The sequence below is a fragment of the Bos indicus genome, chromosome 7 (assembly GCF_029378745.1).
Source record: "Bos indicus isolate NIAB-ARS_2022 breed Sahiwal x Tharparkar chromosome 7, NIAB-ARS_B.indTharparkar_mat_pri_1.0, whole genome shotgun sequence".
In the NCBI taxonomy this organism is placed as follows: domain Eukaryota; kingdom Metazoa; phylum Chordata; class Mammalia; order Artiodactyla; family Bovidae; genus Bos; species Bos indicus.
Window position 1 is genome coordinate 93,061,718 of NC_091766.1, and position 21,222 is coordinate 93,082,939.

The 21,222-nt window shown below is 33.5% G+C and overlaps 1 protein-coding gene across 3 annotated transcripts in view; it reads right to left on the reverse strand.

Moving 5' to 3' along the window:
• ARB2A (ARB2 cotranscriptional regulator A) overlaps positions 1 to 21,222 on the reverse strand; it is a 423,598-nt gene that overhangs the window by 217,046 nt on the left and 185,330 nt on the right. For 2 of the 3 annotated variants that reach the window (XM_070794035.1, XM_070794037.1), the window contains one exon: positions 13,147 to 13,365. In XM_070794035.1, the coding sequence (XP_070650136.1) occupies positions 13,147 to 13,365 (219 nt within the window). Of the gene's footprint in view, positions 1 to 11,501; positions 11,784 to 13,146; positions 13,366 to 21,222 lie in introns of those variants that run through there. The other variant, XM_070794036.1, reaches the window with a different exon arrangement.

The window sequence follows — 21,222 nt, forward strand, 5'->3', positions numbered from 1 at the left end:
AGACCACTGTGGGCAGAGGATCAAAGCAAAGGCTGAAAGGCAGGAGCCTGTCAGGCTAGAATGGAATAAGTGAAAGAAAGAAGGGCAGGAAATGAGGCACAGAGGTAAGGAGATGACAGTTCTCCTATGGCCATTGTCTAAGTAAAGCCAGCTCTCAAAATAAAGTTACTCAGTCCATAATTTTATCAAGTATTATATATGTTCAAGGGAATTTGTTACATACTACAGGCTTCCCAGGTCGTGCAGTGGTAAAGAATCCGCCTGCCAAAGCAGGACATAAGAGATGTGGGTTGAATCCCTGGGTCTGGAAGATCTCCCGCAGAGGGGCACAGTAACCCACTCCAGAATTCTTGCCTGGAGAAGAATCCCATGGACAGAGGAGCCTGGCGAGCTACAGTCCTTAGGATCACAAAGGGTCGGACACGACTGAAGTGACTTAGCACACGGCACAGGGTAAAAAAGACGATTAAATCAGAATCTTTATCCTAATGAAATTTTAAAATATTCCCACATAGGGTATGACTTACATCAAGCTTTCTCTAGCAAAAACTGAAGTCAAGGTCAAGGGCGGGGCAGAGTGTAATGAAGGAAGGCATGTACATGGAGATGAGCACAGTTATTTTAGAATTTTAAAATGGAATCTCTGCATTTTTTTCTACTTAAATGACATTATGTAAGATGCTCCATTAGTTAACAATAATTTGCAGTAGAGAAGGACCTTCAAGAACTCCCATGAAGATTAATTTGGTCATCATTTTAATCCATTTTGAAGAAAGCTGCTTATTTAGATCTTTTCCCCAAAATACCTAAATAAACCCATGTAAGAAGGAACTAACGAATGTCAATAGTTTCATTAGCAATTTTAAAAATGTGAAACCTAAATAGAAGTTTTTTAAAAATGAAAACTACTTATCATCAATTTCATATTGTATTTCCTAAAGAACAAAATATAAATGTGTTTTCTGATCTACAAATCTTTACTCAAAGGTTAGGTGCTTTATTATTGAACTGCATCATTTCTCTGAAATAATGAATGAATATACCACAGATATAAAGTAAATATACTACAGACCATTTGGTGGAGGGAGGAAAGGCAAGAGAAAAAAAGGTTAGTTAAGGGACATTAAATGCTTCTGGCAGTTTTGATATTCTCCTTATATGTTTAATTAGCTTCATTTGAGCTAAAAGCAGTGGCAAAACCATTTTAGCGTCAAGAATAAATACCAGTGCACTAAATGAAAATTCAAATATTACAGTTATCAGAATGGGTCAGAAACATCTACCTAATTAATTCCTTTAAAGTGCCAAAATGTTGAAGTGGTTTAAAATACTCAACCAAAAAAAAAAGTTATATAACATATATTTCAAAGAATTTCTATAAATAACTTGCATAAAAATTGAGATTCTCATTATAATAGATTGTATTTAATAAATAAAATGTATAAAATGGGTCTCCAACTTTAAAATTCAATATAGTCTGTAACTGAATCTCTAAGATCTGATTTCTATTACCAAGGATGTATTAATAGCTGTAAAACATCCTTTGGATTCCCCATTGAAAAATATATTTTCCCTTTCTTACACCCCTCTAACACAACATATGAATGCTTCCAAATATTTACCACCATTTGCCTACTATCTGAGTTGCCTGTAACTACTTCAGCATCCCCACTAGGTTGTGAGTGAGTCCCTACAGAATGGGGATTTTGGCTTTTCCATCTCTATATCTCACAAAGGGCCAGACCAAGCATGATATTTTAAAAACTGTGTTCAACCAAATCAAAATGTGAAGAGATTCATTCAAAGCCACTCAACAGGATACATTTTTTCCAGTTTCAAGACACATTTAATATCTTGATATGTCATCCTGGCTAATTTCAGGTGCCTTGAGTAGCAATTAAATGTCTTATTCTCCTCCCATATTTTATCATTAGCGTCTACAACTTGGGACATGAAGAAAAATCAATGAGGATGTGCTAACAGAATGTAACCTGTCAGTGACACTGTACTGTCATCACGCTGTTAGTTATTTCAGTTATCTTGAAAATGCCAAAAGAAACTTTAAAAGTAAAAGGCATTATGCAAACAAGTAGTGTACTTAGGGGCTAATATCTCTATTAATCCAGTCATTGAGTCATTACTTTCTAGGTTTTCCATCTAGGTTTACCATATAGGGAAAATTTTCTCAAATAACATCTAGCACTGGAGAGAATTCAAACCTCCTCTCAAACTGCTTTGGCATATAAATGAACATAACTGACTACAAAAGCGTGTAGGTAATAAACATTTGTTGAGGGGTCACTACTTGCCAAACAGTAGGCAGTGGTCTCTATACAATTTGTGGGATCAAATGGGGGATAAAACTTAAGAAAAAGAACAAACCTCCACATCACCTCTACTAGGGCAACGCCGTAATTCCACACAGTCTATACACTGACAGCTCTAGGGAGTGCACAGTAAAAATTACATCCCCTCAGAGTTGTGACATGAGGCAGCCTTGTTTCATTCCGTATTTCATCCATCTAAGATACCATCAACTCTAAAAGGTACCATTGTTTCATGTCAACAAATAATTCATGTGAAAAGTGAAAAGAAAGTGTTAGTCACCAAGCTGTGTCTGACTCTTCATGACCCACGGCCAGTAGCCCACCAGGCTCCTCTGTCCATGGAATTCTCCAGGGATAATATTGGAGTGGATAGCCATTCTCTTCTTCAGGGGACCTTCCTGACCCAGGGATGGAACATAGATCCCCTATACTGCAAGATTCTCAACCATCTGAGCCACCAGGGAAGCCCAAATAATCTGTGATATGACATTAATTTTTAAGATGCAGCCCAAATTCAGAGATGTTAATATGTGATAAAAAGTTTTAAAATCAGTGAAAAAAGATGACCTAAGCAATCTTCGATCGACTGAGCTATATATGCACAAATAATGGCCTTTCTCTGATGGCATAATCATATACGCATTCTGCACAAGAATTCTGAGGGAATCTTTTCACTCTCCTGCTCCTGTGTGCAAGTGAAAGAAAGAAGACTAGGAGTGAATGAAGTATAGTTAATCTTGGTGCTCAAACCTTGGTTTAGTTACTCTTACTAGGTATATAACTATGAGTCAGTCTATTTATGTCTCTGAGTCTCATTTAAGGATCTGCAAAGTCAGGATAATACATAAGACCGTTGTGAGGTCTGCAGGAACAGACAGACAACAACTATTTTTAACTGTAAAAGGAGAAGGGGTGGTAGAGGATGAGATGGTTAGATAGCATCACTGACTCAATGGATATGAGTTTGAGCAAACTCCAGGAGATAGTGAAGGAAAGGGATGCCCGGTATGCTGCAGTTCACAGGGTTGCAAAGAGTTAGACACAACTTAGTGATTGAACAACAACAACATACAAACGGATGCATAAGGGGGAAAGGAGTTGGGGACAGAGGGTCTTATGTGGACCCTCTTTCCCAAGAAAGGGGTGGAAGCTGTGACCATGATCAAAGTGAGTCACGATCAAAGTCAAAGAGAAGCATGATGACTCCAGTTACTATCAAATGCTACCGTTGATTCTACCCTCAACTCCAGAGAGGAGACGTAGAGTGAGTTTAGTAATGTGGTCTGCAAACCTCTGGGATTTCCGGAGACCCTTTCAGGCTATCTGCATAATAACACTAAGACATTATTTATCTTTTTCATTGTGTTGGCATTTGCATTATCAGTTGAAAAGCAATGGACAATAAAACTGTGACTTAGCACAGATCACAGTAGTCCTGCTAAACTATAGTACTCATTGTATTATTCACTGCCATATAGTAAGAGGAAAAAAAGGTAATTTGCTTAAAGATGCTGATGAAGCAGAGAAACTATTTTTTATTAAATCTCAATCCCCGAATATATATATTTAATATTCTGAGTGATGAATAGAAGGAATGCATTAAGCACTCGTAAACCAATCTATGCTATGGTTGTCTGGAGGAAAACTAGTTGTGTAATTGATTGAGTTGTGAGCTAAAGCAGCCACTTAATGGAATACCATTTTTACTTGTAAGACTGAGAAACAAACTATGATTCAATATTTGGAAGTCATTTTCCTGAAAATGAATAAAGCCTGATAGTTTAAGGAAAATTATGATTTGTCACTAATGATAAAAATTGAGATTTCTGGATAAAATTAAAATTTTGGGAAACTTTTGTTTTTCAGTTCTTAAAAGCTTTGTGGGTGAGACTGGTAAGAATAGTAATAAAAAGGAATATTTAATACTACATAATAAAATATGTCAAGATTGCCAGCAGAAATATCAATAACCTCAGATACGTAGATGATACCACCCTTACAGCAGAAAGGGAAAAGGAACTAAAGAGCCTTTTGATGGAGGTGAAAAAGGAAGAGAAAAAGTAGGCCTAAAATTCAACAATCAAAAAACTAAGATCATGGCATCCAGTCCCATCACTTCATGGCAAATAAATGGGGAAACAATGACAAACTTTATTTTCTTGGGCCTCAAAACCACTGCAGATGGTGACTGCAGCCATGAAATTAAAAGATGCTTGCTCCTTGGAAGAAGATATGACAAACCGAGATAGCACATTAAAAAATGTAGACATTAATTTGCTGACAAAGGTCTGTCTAGTCAAAGTTATGGATTTTCCAGCAGTCATGTATGGATGTGAGAGTTGGACTATAAAGAAAGGTGAGCACTGAAGAATTGATGCTTTTGAACTGTGGTGTTGGAGAAGACTCCTGAGAGTCCCTTGGGACTGCAAGGAGATCAACCCTGAATATCACTGGAAGGACTGATGTTGAAGCTGAAGACCCATACTTTGGCCACCTGATGCGAAGAGCTGATTCATTAGAAAAGACACTGATTCTGTGAAGGTTGAATGAAGGGAAGGATAAAGGGACGACAGAGGATGAGATGGTTAGATAGCATCACTGACTCATGGATATGAGTTTGAGCAAGCTCCAGGAGTTGGTGATGGACAGGAAAACCTGGCGTGCTGCAGTCCAGGGGGTCGCAAAGAGTCGAACAGAACTGAGTGACTAAAAAACAACAAAAATATATGTCACCATTTGGAAGGTACACATAACTCAATGAAATAATACTTTGGAAATGACCACTATGTGATGTTATACAGTCATCTTTGGGTAAAAGATATATTCAAAGTACAACAAAGACCAGTGGATTTCCATAAAACAGAGTATGAAATACTCACTGGTGTGTTTTAGATTCACACAGCAACTAATCTTTAAGAAACTACCTCTTATTGAATGTTGGTATAGCATCAAAGAAGAATATACATAATTGTCTGAAAAAACCTTTAAAAATACTTCTTCCCTATATAAATGTATATCTGTGTGAAGCTAAGTTTTCTTCATGTTGTTTTTGCTCAGTCACCAAGTCATGTCCATCTCTTTGAGACCCCATGGACTGCTAAGTCAAACATTAAAGACTTTTAAAATGTCATACATCTCACTTTGTGTTGCTTTGGAAAATATACTTATTTCTCAAAAAATATGTTAATCTATGTCATTACATAATGGGTTTATTATTGTTATTTAAAAATAAATACTTAAAAATTTCTCAGTATTAATTCTTTTTATGGAAAATATTAGTAGATACAATCCATACAAACAAAAACCCTTTAGTGACCTTAATAATGTTTAAGCATTTGTAAAGGGGTCCTGAGATCAAAAGGTTTAAGAAGCACTGAATATAAACTAATTGGTAAAGATGTCATCTGGCCATATGTGTGTGTGCCTAGTCACTCAGTCGTGTGTGACTCTTTGCAACCCCATGGACTGTAGCCCACCAGGCTCCTCTGTCCATGGGGAGTCTCCAGCATAATTCTCTCCATATTTCCTGAGGGAAAAGGGGTAAGGAGGGAAGAGAAAGAAAAGGGGATATACTAGATAGTAGGTATCTCATTGGTTGTTTTCATATACATCAATTTATCTCATTCATTCCATTCAATAGCCTAATAGCTATGATTATCCCTATTTTACAGAAGAAGAAATGGAAACTCAAAAGAGGAGAGATGACTTGTCTAAAATCAGCTTGTTAAGTGACAGAATTTTGATTCTAAAGTTCTTATTCTTTCCACTACATTATATTTATGGCAGAATTCCCCCACTAAAATTCACCAGTGGCCAATCAAAATCCTTAAATGCAAAGCTTTGGTCTTTACTGCAATTTCTGTTTCAAATCTAACTATCTAATTATTTTACTTATTTCTAATTCTTCATTTTGACTTGTTTTTAAATGCATTCAAAGAATGCCTGGTATACTTAAAAATGGCCATTCTTCTGAATTCATAGAACAATGTAGTAATTTTCTGTTAGTGTTATTTAGACATAATATACATAGTCTCACAGTTCTTTCAACCTCATGCTAGTCAACATCAAAGAGTAGGTTTATATTGTGAAGGGTCTGTCTCTTTTGCTTTGGTAGGTTCATGTAAGCAAGCATTTATTCAAATATGCATTTATCAAATATTTATTTAAAAATCTACTGTGTTTACTAGGTTTTGGTAACATGAAGCATGAAAATCCAAAGATTAATTTCTGATGATCTGAAAGAGAATTATGACCCCTTCAAAGCTTTACAATTAAACAACTTTATGGAAATTTTCTCTGTAATTAGATTTGATCACAGCTTTTCTTTTACATGAAGACCTCAGAATGAAGAAACTAAGGTATGCTTCATTGAACACAGAATCATTATATTTTAATACTGCTGTATTGAATTCTTAAAAAACTCAAATAGTAATAGTAATGGTCTACCTCAGGAACGATTCATTCCTGTTTGCCTTCTGCCATGTTAAGGCACACTGGCTGTTTGGAGGAAAGGTAAAAATTCGTTGCAGGGGTTAATATACTGCTGCTGCTGCCAAGTCGCTTCAGTCGTGTCCGACTGTGCGACCCCATGGACTACAGCCTACCAGGCTTCTCGGTCCATGGGATTCTCCAGGCAAGAACACTGGAGTGGGTTGCCATTTCCTTCTCCAGTTAATATACTAGGAAGTCTCAATTTAGCCACAGGTCTAAGCCTAGTTTTCTAGCTGAACTACATCAATTACAAAACTGATGTTTTGATCTCTCTTTATCTGATTCCTATGTTGTCGTGCTCACTAGGCTTCAAACCCAGGAGGGTAACATAGAGGGATGATTTTTGGTGCCAGGTTCCAAAAGTTGCAAGGGGATCTTGAAATTACATTGTATCTCTATCGGTTCTCAACTTGAGAGAAGACAGGATGTTATTTATTGGCCCGGAAGTCCCCAGACGATCTCTGTGCCAGATACTACATTCACTTTACATATATTATCATTCCATTTTTCAGACAAAAAACTGAGACATAAGGAAGTTAACTTATCTGAAGTGACACTATACTAAGTGGAAGAGCTGAGATTCAAGCTCAGGTCTGTAAGACTCTGCACTTTTAATCTCATCTCCACGCTCTCTTTCTGCAAAGGGGATGATTCTGAATGTTATTCAGACACTAAAAAAAGGAAATAAAAGAGTTATTATCACAATCTGCACTCAGTGACTACAGTTTTAAGTTTACCTGGAAAATGTCGATGTCCTAGAATATAGAAAATGTTTAAAAAATACATTCTTATGTTGATAATTAAGTTACTAGCTAAGTCTATGCACTTTTCTTTCTAGTTATATTTTTAAAGGTTTTGGGCTAAAGGGGAAAAAAGGAAGAAAGAAAAAGGCAATGTGATTGGTGTATTCAGTTTCTGAAGAAAGCAATATTCAGTATGAACAGCAGCAGCCCCTGGTGGTCTAAGGGGAAAAACTAGTGTATCTATAATTATGGGTGTTGAAATATGTTTTTAAAAAGAATTTATGTACATATTTAGCCATTTGACTCAGTTCTCAACCCAACACATTAAAAAACAGATGCTTTAAAAAACGATCTGTTGGCAAGATGCTTGTTAAAATTTTATCAGTTGAAATATTAAAATTCATTATGAATTAATTAACACATTATATAAAAATAAAATGTTTTTGTTTCATCGTTTTACAAAGTACTACAACCAGTGGTGATTAACACTGGGAATTATGTGTCTTGAAATGTGTTGCTCAAAAAGAAACTAAATTTATAGGATTACCACTAAATTGATGACATTTTCTGTCTTCACTCTTGAATTCAGTTGGCAGATGTTTTCGAGAACAAAAAATTCCATCTTATTACAAAACATATTAAGCAGGTTTTCCTGCCAGGCATGTCTGACATGATGTTTATTGCCTAGACCAAATCAATCCCCTTAATAAGCCATAATATATGCCAGAAAGTACATTATTTCATAGTTAAGGAAAGTTGCCACATGAAAGACTAAGTACTCTGATCGCTCAAGCTCTGTCCTAATGCATCAGAAATGTGCTACATAACCCAACAGTCAATCCTGTCTGTTTATATTCATTTAGTAAGTAAAATAAAACTGTATTTTGCTAATCTTAAAGTTTTAGGCCTGGATTCTACTTTATTTCTGCTGGTGTATACTAGATATTTGCAAAAAGTTCAAAGGAGATTTTGGCTATTTACTACATGCCAGAGGAAGAAAAATCAAATACTTGAATATTCCAGGAAAATAGAATGGTTTCAGAGGTTCAACCGTCATTGATTATAATAATGAGTTGAATGTGGTTGCTAAATCACTGCATAGAAGTGACTCCAGTGGCATTTACACAGAAAAGAGGTACAGAGAGAAGAAAGGATATGAATTAGCCTTCACCAATATTTTGGATATAGCCCAACTTAGAACATCAAAAACATATTTTCTGAAAAGAAAGTTTCAGTTTATCAGAGCTGGCTGTTTCTGAACAATTGCAAAAATTCACATATATGCTGAAAAAAAAAATCAGTCAGACAACTAGACACCAAATATCTTGCCTGTTGAGGAGTAAGTTTTTTGATGGATGTCAACAAGCAATCAATCCATAAATATTTGAGTATCTTTAATGTGTAAAGTCAGGCTCTGCCAAGATTCCTATTTTCTAAATGTCTCCTCCACATTTGGATTTTTCCTTCTGTGGCCACGTGATCTTCTTCCCCCCTCCATTTCTAATATATATGTTTTTAATGTTCTGGGTCTAATCCCTCTATTTTACTTCCTCTCACTACAGCCCACAACTAAGTTTCCTAAAGTAGAGATATTCAAGCAATTCCAAGCCAGTATTACATAGATGAGCATCAAATCACTTTTGCCTATACTCCACCTACATACTCTAAAGTTCTTTTAAGCATCTTCTTCCTTAGTCTAAATACTTGTCCTCTTAGGCTCCAGTTTGATACCAGAATACCCCTCGTTCCTATGCTGCAGATCACATTATCCACGTATATATAGACTAAGGCCTAATCTTTCTGCTTTGGGCTCCTTCCAGGAGATTGGATCCTAGAGCATAGATTTAGCATGGGTTCCTGACTTTATGATAGTATGCACTGTACTGTTCTAACAACTGACTCCTATTTGCGTATTCAAAAGGATTGATATGCAATTTCAAAGTGTATAAAGCATGCTTAAAGGAGTGCAGGGCTATAGTGGAAAGGCATGAAACATAAATTGGTAATAATATGAGACAAAATGTAACAGACAGCTCAAGACAGAACACGATAAATTCCATGTACGTTAACTAATCAGAACTCCCAACAGTCTTAGTAAGGAGAGGTCACTGATGTCAGCTGGGCACTACAACATGGATAGAATTTGGACTAAGGGAAGGAACAGAAAGCAAAGTTACAGATCCCATAAAGCACAAATTGTATACAGAGAAGAGCAAACACAGAGCCTGGCTGTACTCTTATGAACAAGTGTATAAAACAAAAATAGCAAAAGGTTGGCAAAAAAAAAATTCCATTTTTATCCATCATTTCAGCACCATGATGATATAGTTAAAAAAAGAAAAGTCCATAACTTACTTTTAAATATTGGGATGAAAATGTATAGATCAATCAAGGTATCAAATAAATAATTACAAACTGATTTTTTATCATTGGTTTTTGGAATGTCTTCTCAATTACCGGACTGGGTAGGGGACTAACAATGTAATTTTTCTTCACTTTCGTTTGTTTGAATGTTTCCTTACAGAAAATCAAGTAGTATACTTTAACAATGCAGGATGCATTGGAAAAAGCAGTAGTAGTTTTGGATTTTAATCCTGGCCTTACCATCTTATCTATCAAATAAAAATTTATTATTCTGGCTCTGTTCTACGTTCTGGATTATAGCAGTGAAGAAAACAGACTGAGTCCTTGTGCCATGGACTTTAAATTAAGAGCTATGTGACCTTGGGAAATTTACTAAGTACTGACTCTCAGTCTCCTCATCTGCAAATGCGATTAATATTATTGATCATATTAAAAGATAGTAGTTGAAATATATTTCAACATCACTATTTAATAATACATACTAATGTAAATTGTTTATAGATATTTAATAGTGTCTATTAAATGATAACTGGTCAAAAATATATATAACCATCAAATATAATTTACTATATCATACATAATCATCAAATATAGTTTACTACATCATATCATGCTTTTATAATAAGTGGCTTACTTTTCATATTTCAGATACATATTTTATTCTCAACCAGTTAGAACAATGTGGTAAAGAAGAAAGACAGCAAGAATCTACAGCAACTAGAAGCCCTGGTTTTATTTAATACTTAGTTCCATCATTTACTAGCTATGTGATCCAAGACAAAAATGTACCATCTATCCATCAGTTTCTGTAACTTTAAAGTAACAGTGAACTTATCTGATTTACCTAGCTTATGGGATTATTCCAAAAAATAAATTATTTCAACATGTAAATGGCTAAGAAGCATATAAATCAAACAATTTATCCCTATCACATACACGCTCTGTGTCTGAAAATTACACATACTTGTTATTTGGAGATATGTAAAAGGAAAGGAGATACTTCTAGAGTGGATCAAAATTAATACGAATTAAGCAACCTAACACAAAATGAACCACTATTCGCTTTACCACTACAGGTTCATGCCTTACTATCTAGAAGTATGTTTGAAGAGTGTCAGGTTAGCTCTGGTGTTTTGCCCAGTCCTGTAAGGTTTTAAGAGAAAGGATGTTTATTAAGAAAAATAACGTTTCATAACTATCAGGTATAAAGGTGTGTTGTTTAGATGAGCCAATTTTCGTCTTTCAGTGCTTTCAATGAAAACCTAGCCTGATGAGTGAAATGGGATGAGACAAGAAAGAGGCAAAAAGACATAATAAGAAGTAAAAATAGCAGGAGCATAAAAGAGATAAAAGAATTAAAGAAAAAAGACAAAGGAAAGATAAAGATCTTAATGAAACAACATAAAGATTTTTTCCCCTTGGTGTAATAGAAAAGTAGATATAGGAATAAACAAAAGAAATGTAAAAAAAGAATAAAGAAAATGCACACACACAAGAGAACAAAAGAACAAACCCAAAGTGACAGTGACATGATAAAGAGAAATCAGAAAAGAAATAAAACGCAAAACGACAAATGTCAGAAACAGATGCTTTAATCTGTACTTATCATGGGCAAATAAAAGGAACAATTTAAGAAGTAAAAACTTAATACACAAAATCACGTTTGTTTTCATTTTATACAGGAAACTGAATATTACTCATGACTTGGATATTTTAAAAACTTATACAGTTCATTTTTAGACTCCAGATATCAGGGGTAATTTTTTAAAAACTCTGTCTTAAGATGGTAGTTGATCAACTGGATCATATTAATCAGGAAACTCAGGACAATTGATCGAGAAGAGGTGACATCAGGACCCTGATGCAGTCATGTGGAAGAAAGGAGGTAATGCAATATAACTCCATAGAATGAGCATGATACTTACGAATTCCAAATCTAATCATTGCTTTTGTTTTTCAAGCAATATATTAAATAGTGAGATGCCTCTCAGAAATTTCTATAATCTGCCTAACTTTTGCTTGACTCACTGTATGATAGATATGCTTCAGGTATTCTTGGTCTGGATACATATTTTTGGCTTTTGAGAATTTATATGCTGCATAACTCTAACTTACTCATCTGACTGACCTATAATCAAATGTCTAGAATGTTTGGAGTACAATTCCCCGAACTAAAGCGATAATGCCATGGAACTAGAAGTAAAACTTTAAAAGTAACTTAGAATGCTACATATTTCGTCTTGAATGTGGTATGAAACACTTTATCAATGAGCTTTTAAAGTAAACGGAAAAATAGCTCAAGTTGAATAATTTGAAACTTTACTACTATCTCACAGTATAATTTCTAGAATGTTAAATTGTCTGCATTTAAATGTTCTGAATTGCTCAATTTTGAAAAATGTATCACTTTACTATTTTACGTATCCAGTAGCATTTTTGACATACTTTACTATTCAATTATATTCTGAGCACTCATAATAAAGGCTTTGAAAACTGCATGAACCTGTCACAAACACACACATAAATATATATATATCACGCTCAGTGTGTATATCAAGCAGAATGTGTCAAAGGGCAAATAAAATAGTTTGTGCCCCCCACAGAATTAGAACTCCTTGGGCAGCACTGCTATAACGATCCCATGCTGCTAGCATTACAAAGTGCAAAGGTTCACTGGATAAGAAAAGAGCAGAGGGCCGAGTTCCCTCATTACACTATCCCTAAACTATTCCAGCTTAAATATTTATTAAGATATTAATTACTCTTCCTCCCTCCATCAACCTTCAGAAGTTAAACTGAGACACTGTGGATGGATGGTGGCTCGAAGGAAAACAATGCATTAAAACTATTACCACCCAAGATGAGGACTGTTTTGTACAGTGCATTATTAATTGCTTTCTGCACTTTAAATAAAATATCACACTGAAATAAGAACGATGTGATTTGTTACTTTGAACAGAAAACAGAAAACGTTTCAGTCAAATAATACCTTTGGGAAATAAATCTTTAAAACTTTAAAAACTGATACTTTCTTTTAAAAAATGAAATAATTTATAGAAAATAAATTTTAAAGGCTTCTTTCATAAAGGATGCAACACTGCTTAGAACAGGTCTGAACACATAGAATATTTTCAATAAATATTAGCTGTTGTGGTGGTTTGAAAAAAGAAAAAAAGACAAGGAAATAATGAAGGATAGTAATGATCTTGCTCACCACTTACTCTGATATATAACTGCATCATTTCTTTTTCTCTTTGGGGGTTACGATACTTCTCATAGAAATCACGTCGCTTCTTTGTTTCTTTAGAGACTTTATCTTTTCTTTCGCGTTTTTCTGCTGGTTCATCTGAACTATCAGAAGATGATTGGACAGGTATCTTCGGCTTTTCGACTTCAATATAGTTTTCATTGGGATTCAGTACTATGACTCCATATCCTTCCTGTTTTTAAAACAAAAAAGGCAGCATAATTTAATCTTAAAAATCATTTCAATTCATAAAAAAGTTCTTAAAATCTCATACTAAGTGACTTAACATAGTTACATATTCACTAAAAATTCCTTTAAAATGGATTATAGTTTTACTTTCTCCAACAGAAAAGTGATTTCAAATTATTTGCCTGTATTATGTGTGTAAATAAGCATAGATTGTCTTTAAGATCAAAAAGATATAACTATAACATATTAAAAATATAAAGTTTAAATTTATAAAAAGTACTTCAGATTTCCCAGAACTCCAAATGTGACCTAAATAAATTATCAAATAACAAGTACACTTTCAAAACACATTAATATTTATAATATATATTTTGAGAAAATAACCTCTTTGAAATTGAAGTTTACAATTCCAACCATATTTTCCTGGATTTTTGTTTCTTTACAATTGCACTTTAATAGGGTATTTTTTATTTGTTTGAACTTAAAAAAGAATAAGCAATCAGTAATGAGTAAACTGTCTACAGATTTACATATCTCTATTATCAGGAACACAGAATGTCTACAAATACATATTGGATTTTTTTCACTTCTTCTTTCAGGAAGGCACACAAATCACAAAACAGAATAAACTAATGTCTTACTATAATGTATGGAAACAACTTTTTCATCTTGAAATTTCTTTTATTTTTCAGTTACCATAAAAACTCTCTTTATTAACAACTAGTACCAGGAAACAAGTTTCAAAGTTTAAAATATAGTTTATTGAGCTAGTAAATCTTTTTAAAAGTTTTTAAATGTGTTTTCCTGTCTGACTTAATTCTAGCAAGGCAAACGTTTCTCTGGTTATAATTAAGGAAACTTTTGGCATTTATATTATAACTGATGGAATAATCTAACCATGAAAAAATAGAGAAGGATAAACAATTACCACTAACAAGTAACACAAATTTTTGAAGCTATTTATATCTTGTCTTTTCTATTCAATTCTGTACTGTGGGTATCCCAATTTCATCTATTAAAATCTTGTAAGGTCATACTTAAAACATATGTTATGTTTAAAAAATAAGAGCTATCAAAAACAAAATATAAAAATTCTCATCCTTACAAAAAACAAAAGTATATACTTTTCCAAAAACAATAACTGTAGAATCTATGTCAGGTTTAAATTTTAACCGTTTTTTGCCAAACCAAACAAGATAATTTTTAAAAACTGAGAGCAGTAAACTCAGCCAATATTAGTATAGACTCAATTATCCTTATTTTTAAATATACGAAATTGCTACACATCGTTGGCTTTTTAAAAAAATTGATTTCACAAACTACTCAGAAACTTCATTGGAATTGTTTCAATCCCCACCCCAATCAGTTGATATTATTGTTTAAAACCACAATATGGTTTGGAGATTGTCAAGATCGCTGAAGTTTTTACCTTAGTGATAAGGTAACTAAGATATAGCTGTCTTACATATATGAAAACTATAACATATATACCAAACTGATTAATAACTTAATACATATTCCTCAATATGTATTTAAATAAATCTTTAGATAAATATCTCATTCATGAAGGGCTTATAAAATACTGATGCATTTTTAAATTTAAATGTTCTTCAACAAAGCACAAGACACGGTTTCTTAGCTTTTTTTTTTAAGTTTCTTAGCTGGTAAGTCAAAGTTTTACCAACAAAAGATATTTTATTTGGTTCTGCTTTATTCTAATCTGTATAGCTATTCAACAGTCTTGTAATTCATTGTGATCACTGTCAGGTAGACATATTGTCACTTGGTGATTTTCTACAGTTGGACACACTTGACTAGTTATTAAAATCACATTTGAAGGAAGTTCCTACCCCTCTTCCTTGTGCCTCTTACAACTTTTCATGCCCTTCTCAAATTTCAGCTATAACTTCTCCTCCCACCAAAAGTAAGTTAAAGAACACTGTTGCACTCTGCTAAACAGGGTGAAATAGAGGCATTCAATACACTGTCTCTGGTGTAAGGCACAGTCAAAAAAGGTCACCATAGGCCAAAAAGAAAATTGCCTCCTTACTAGATTCTGTACCATGAGTAAGTGGTCTCCTGTCATGCTCCTTCCCTGCCTTCTCTGAGTGAATTGAACTTTAAACACACACACACACAGACTCTCATACTTACACGTGTTAGGGTTAGCAAGACCCAAAGAGAACCTTGGAATTCTTAAGAGTTGAAAATAGTGATATATTACATTTTAATGATAACATGAAAAATTACAAACTCAGGGTAACAAAGTAGGACTTTAATAAATTGATAGAACATGAACATCATCTTTGCACAATGAATAAACTCTAAATAAAGGAAAATTCTTTAGATGAAATTTACAGTCACCAAAATGAGAAAACTATTACCCTAGTTTAATCATTAGAAATAATATTTTAATAATGCCATTTTTATTTGAACAGAGGTTTTCACTTCAATTTTTGGAAATCATAGATTGAGAAATTATTGTACCTCCTTAATTTTAAATGAACTCTGAAATGTGATGTGTCCCATCTAAAGTACAAAAACCAGAAACATAAATCATCAAAGTAGTAGTATTTATCTAAGTTATTGATTATGTAACTGAAAATTACATGACTCATTTGTCCAATTTTATGAAGACACAATGTCAATTTTTCACCAAGGCATCGACAGATGAAAAATGATTCTATTTTTAAATCACAACTATATAAATCAATTAAAGAATTTGTATCATATTGATTTCAACAATGAATGTTTCTCTTTAAACATCTGATTTATTCAGAAACTATTTTATCATTTAGATATTTCATACTGCCAATTAATGGAATAACAATCAAGAAATATTCAGGAACGTTTTCTGTGGAAAGAGCTAATTTTTATAAATGTCTTTGCTGCAAATTCAATTACCATTCTGCAAAAAACTTACATTTTTCAATTAAAATTTGCCTGACAATTAATGCAATATTCACAGAGACCATTCATAACCATTTTATGGGTAGGAGAAAGCCGGAGCAACAAAATAAAGTTAACTATCCCATACAAAGATATGTAGTAAAACTTTATCTTTTTGCCTTTTTCCATGTCACATATATTGCCAAAAAAATCCTATTGCATAATAAAGCTACAAAGATTTTTACCATATCAACATTAATATATATAAACTAAGGAGTCAAATTAAATAGTCAAAGTAAACAAAGCAGACAACATACCAGTCATTAAATTTAACTGGTTTAAATAGAATGATACCAATTTATATCAGAAATAAATACCCTTTAAAAAATTAATTCTTTCTATTCCTAGTAACTCAGTCAGTACACACAGAAATAAGTAAGAGATCCTAGTTTAACTTAGCAAATGTACCCATAAAGTTTTAAAAAACTATAAAATTAGGCATCAAGTACAATATCATAAAGAATTGTGCAATGCCAATACAAAGGAGATCCCCAGAATTAATGCTTAGAACACAAAAGATTGTATACTGAGGTATTTTAAATTTAATTATTCCTTAAGCATGTTAAATTTATCCTAAGATGAAAAGCTAGGTTATTTCAAATGTACATGGAAAGTTCTGTTATCTTTACCAAGATAAAGTGATCAAACTGATTATCTAACATTCTACAACTAAATAAATAAAACTTCTGGCATCTTTTGTAATGATTCACCCAAATCAATTCCAATATTCAACATTTCAAGAGACAAAGCATACATAAAGTTGTTAATTAACTCTTATGTTTGATTGCACAGTCTAGCAGAAGATCACGGTGATCAAGAGGACAGACATTGGTAAAAGTAAGCTTTATCTCTTTAATTTACCTCATCCTATTTTCTACTCTTTTGGAGTTATAACTATAGTTTCATTATCAAATCTGTGGTTTATAAGGTATAAACCATGGGATCTTAATAAGAAACTCTCAAAATTTTATTGCTAGCCGTAGCATTTTATTCAGCACAAGTGCTTGCTGTGACTTAAACAGAATACACAGGCCTCCGGGCCTTCTTTACTTTGAAGTCTATAGATGTACTTACTAATAAATAATAATTCATTTATCATTCAATCAACAAATGATGGCTTAGGTCAGAGGTCTAGAATAGACAGGTGATGCCAAACACAAAGAACCAAAGAGGAAATCTTGCTTAAGAAATTAAATCACTACAGAGATGCACTTACAGAGAAGATTCTACAAACAGATAAAATCTTAAAATGCCTGGCCAGAAATGGAATGTACTTTTGACCCCAATGAAACCATGCTAAAACTGAAGATTTATCTACGTTAATTTGCCTATTAATTACCAATTATAAGGAAAACAAAAAATAGGAACAAATTCTACATTTTTTTCAAGTCTGTTGTGGTTGGCTAAATAAAAAATCATCTGAAAAGTACTCAGCTCTACATATTAATCTGCCAATACTGCAAAGCCACATGCGACCAAAGAGGTCAGGGGCCAGGGTAGAATCCTTTGACCTACGGAACTGTCTGGTTTGGTCTTCAGGCAAGGCTCCTTAAGAGATCATTTTACACAGATTTATCAATCATATTTTTCAAGTTCAGCATTCTATCTGCTTGGTTTGAAAGAAGATAGGTGCTCATTCTCAAGGGAAATGAAACCCAAAGTGTTTTTATCTATAAACTGTATCAACCCATGGTTAAAATGGACAAACCAATGTCCATTCATCTTTTCTGAAAGATGTATGTCGTGTTTATTCTCATCTTTTTCACAAGAAGGTATGTATATGTCACTGTTGCAACATCCTAGGTGCAAACAGAGATGAGGTCATGACAACCAATCAGAAGTCACTAGTGAAGCGTTAAAGTAAACATAGCTGTTGGAGCTGTAGCGCTGCTTGAAAAATGCCCCCTCCATTATTTCAGCAATTTTCTCAAGACGTGACCTGGGACTGAAATGCCTGAAATGTCACTTGACTCCGTTTTGTGCTTCTTCCCAATTGCATTTACGCAACAGCACCATGCTAATATTTTGTAAAATGTTTGTCATGGCCATGCTTTGACTTGCAGCTTCCTAAATTCTAATGCTGTGTCCCATGGTATAAAAATATCATAATGTGAACCAACATAGATTATCCCAATAAGTTTCCAACTTCAAATAGCTCATCAAGTTAGTCAGTAAAAGAAAACATACCACAAAAAGTTTTCAGAGGACCACCTGTTGTCTATTATTTTTACATAGCACTTACTCATAAATCATAACACAGGGTAATTAATCAAGCTGTCAAAGAGAAGGTCAAAGGTTATATGGTAGAGTCAGAAGGTCATGCATGGGCTGATAGAGGTCAGGGTCACACTGCATTCCTCATTATCAAGTTGGGATGAGAGACGGCCCAAGCAAACAAAAGTGAAAGCAGATGGAGAAGTGAGTGGATAAAAAAAAAAAAGAAAGAAAATTTCACAAACAAAAAGAAAAGTGAAAGAAAACTGTCAGCTGCCTTCAACTGGAGAATAGAAGAGAAAAGAAATACACTGAAATGTGCTCAAAGGAGCTCAAGAACATAAAGAAACTACAGTTTTATTAATTAAATAAGTTGAATATAACTTTTCTTGGCCATTGTATTAGTGCATACTAATAAATATTAGAAAAATATATGTTTGCCATCTCTATACCTTCCCTAGCTAGTGTGCCCGGATAAACTAAGATAAAGGCAGAGTTCCAAGGACAAAGTGCAATCATAAAAAACAACTTATTATAAGGTTTTTTTTTCCCTTTAATATTGTTTCAGTGTTGCAACATAGATGAAAATAGTTTTAAGCCATAGATATCCACAAACAACAAATGCATCATAAAAGTCCTTTTGAATAACAAAACGGGTATAAAATATTCTATTATTACGCTGGCCTGAATTAGATGCAGAATACTGTGCAAAATTAGCTGTCACCCTTTGCTCAAAATCTTTGTTAATCTCATTTTGAATGTTTGCAGCTTTATCAACACATGCATCAATGTCAGCTCCTTGGTTACTGAACCGCTGTAGTTGGAAGAAGATATAATTAAAATGTTTTGGCACAGAAAAGGTGAAATTGTATCTTCCCTTGTTCCCTTAGGAGTCTGTAAAACATGAAGGATATATTGACAAACACACACCCTTGTCTCTGGTTCTGACATCAGGTCATCTGAGTGTTATTTATTTTAAAACATTCACTTTGCACTTACATTATCACCTACTCTGTTTCTAACTTTTCCTAGGCTTTAGAACATTATGCTGCTTAAATATCACAAATATCTCTTCTAACAATCCATATCTTATTTATCAAAGCATTCCATATATGTACAACAGAATCATAAAAAACACATTCATTATAAAGGACAGAATATCACTTAATACTATAGCATTATGAAATATTTTATTTTTTGCTTCTCATTCTCATACAAAGACACAAACATATACCCACACGTGTATATATTAAACTATGTAACAAGTTACAACTGTTGCCTGGTCAGTGACAGATCAAAATTCCTAAGTGGATACAGAGTATCCTATGGACACACAGCCTTTATTACAGGTCACCAAGAAGACTTGGATGGACAAATTTACCTTATGAAACATACCGTTCCACATGCTAGCTATGTCTTTTTGGTTTAAAGTTCTAAATGTTCTCCTAACTTCTTATTACCATTATAAAACTGCAAATATTGTAGCTATAGATGGTAGGCACATGGTCTTTCAAAATATCACTCTGATTCAATCATATACAATACAAATAATATACATTAAGTTTTTATGTTACTCTTAAAACTTGCTTAAGAACTATGCTACATAAATCATTTTATCTTAAAATATGTCACCTTTCTCTTTTATCCTCGCAATTAAAAGATCATATCCAATTTTTTCTTTTTTCAAGAACATATCAGTGCTCTGCCTGTGGTTCCAGAGTCTGCTTGCAAGCATGAGAACATAATGAAAGATTCCAACTATTCACCGGGTCAATCATTCATTAAACATTGATTTCATACAGTTATTTAATAAGCAGCTACTATTTACCAAGCACTATTCTAGGTACAGTGCTATTCTTATGGATCACCTTTCATTTTAAAGTATTTCCACTCAGAAGAAAATTCCAAATCACAATTAAGTACAAATTCCTAAAACATCTACATGAAGCCATTTTATACTCAAGAGGAAGAGGAGTATGAAAAGAAAAAGAAAAAATTATTATAAAATATTTCTAAAACCAATCTAGCTAGACTTTCAAGCATGAATAATCATAAATGCTAAGCTATGTTTGTGGTCTGTGTTACAAGTATTATTTAGACTTACTCCATCACAAGGAAAATGCACCACTCAGGAAGGTGTGCGTAGTGTGTGTGCACATGCACGTTGCATATACATTCAGATATTTTAACAAGTGAAATAATTTCATTATCTAGGGAAAAGCTTCTAAAAACATCTATGTCCTAACAAACAGGTGCAAGTGAGTACAGCTATGAATTCCCCTTCCCACAGTGACCTATGTCAGAAGATCTTCTCATACTTCTTCTGCTAAATAATTTAATTACTTATGAGTTATGGTTTCTTTGTAACCTTTTAAATGACTAACTCATTAAAATGCAAAAATATGCAAAACATGATGTCACCAGGTCAAACAGCTGTGTTGGTAAAATTATGGCTGTGAATGTCCCCAAGAACATGAAAATATTAATAATTTATATTGCTCATTAGATGGCAAAAACTCTTTAAACAGATTTAGAGACAGATTAATTTTATAATCACAAAATGCTACTCTACCTCATGGTAACATATCTTTGTACCATCTGTGACCCTTTGGTATACATAAAACATATAAAAATTCATAATGGCTTAAAGGTTTTGCATTATAATATGCATGTTCAGGGAAAAAAATGTCATAAGAGC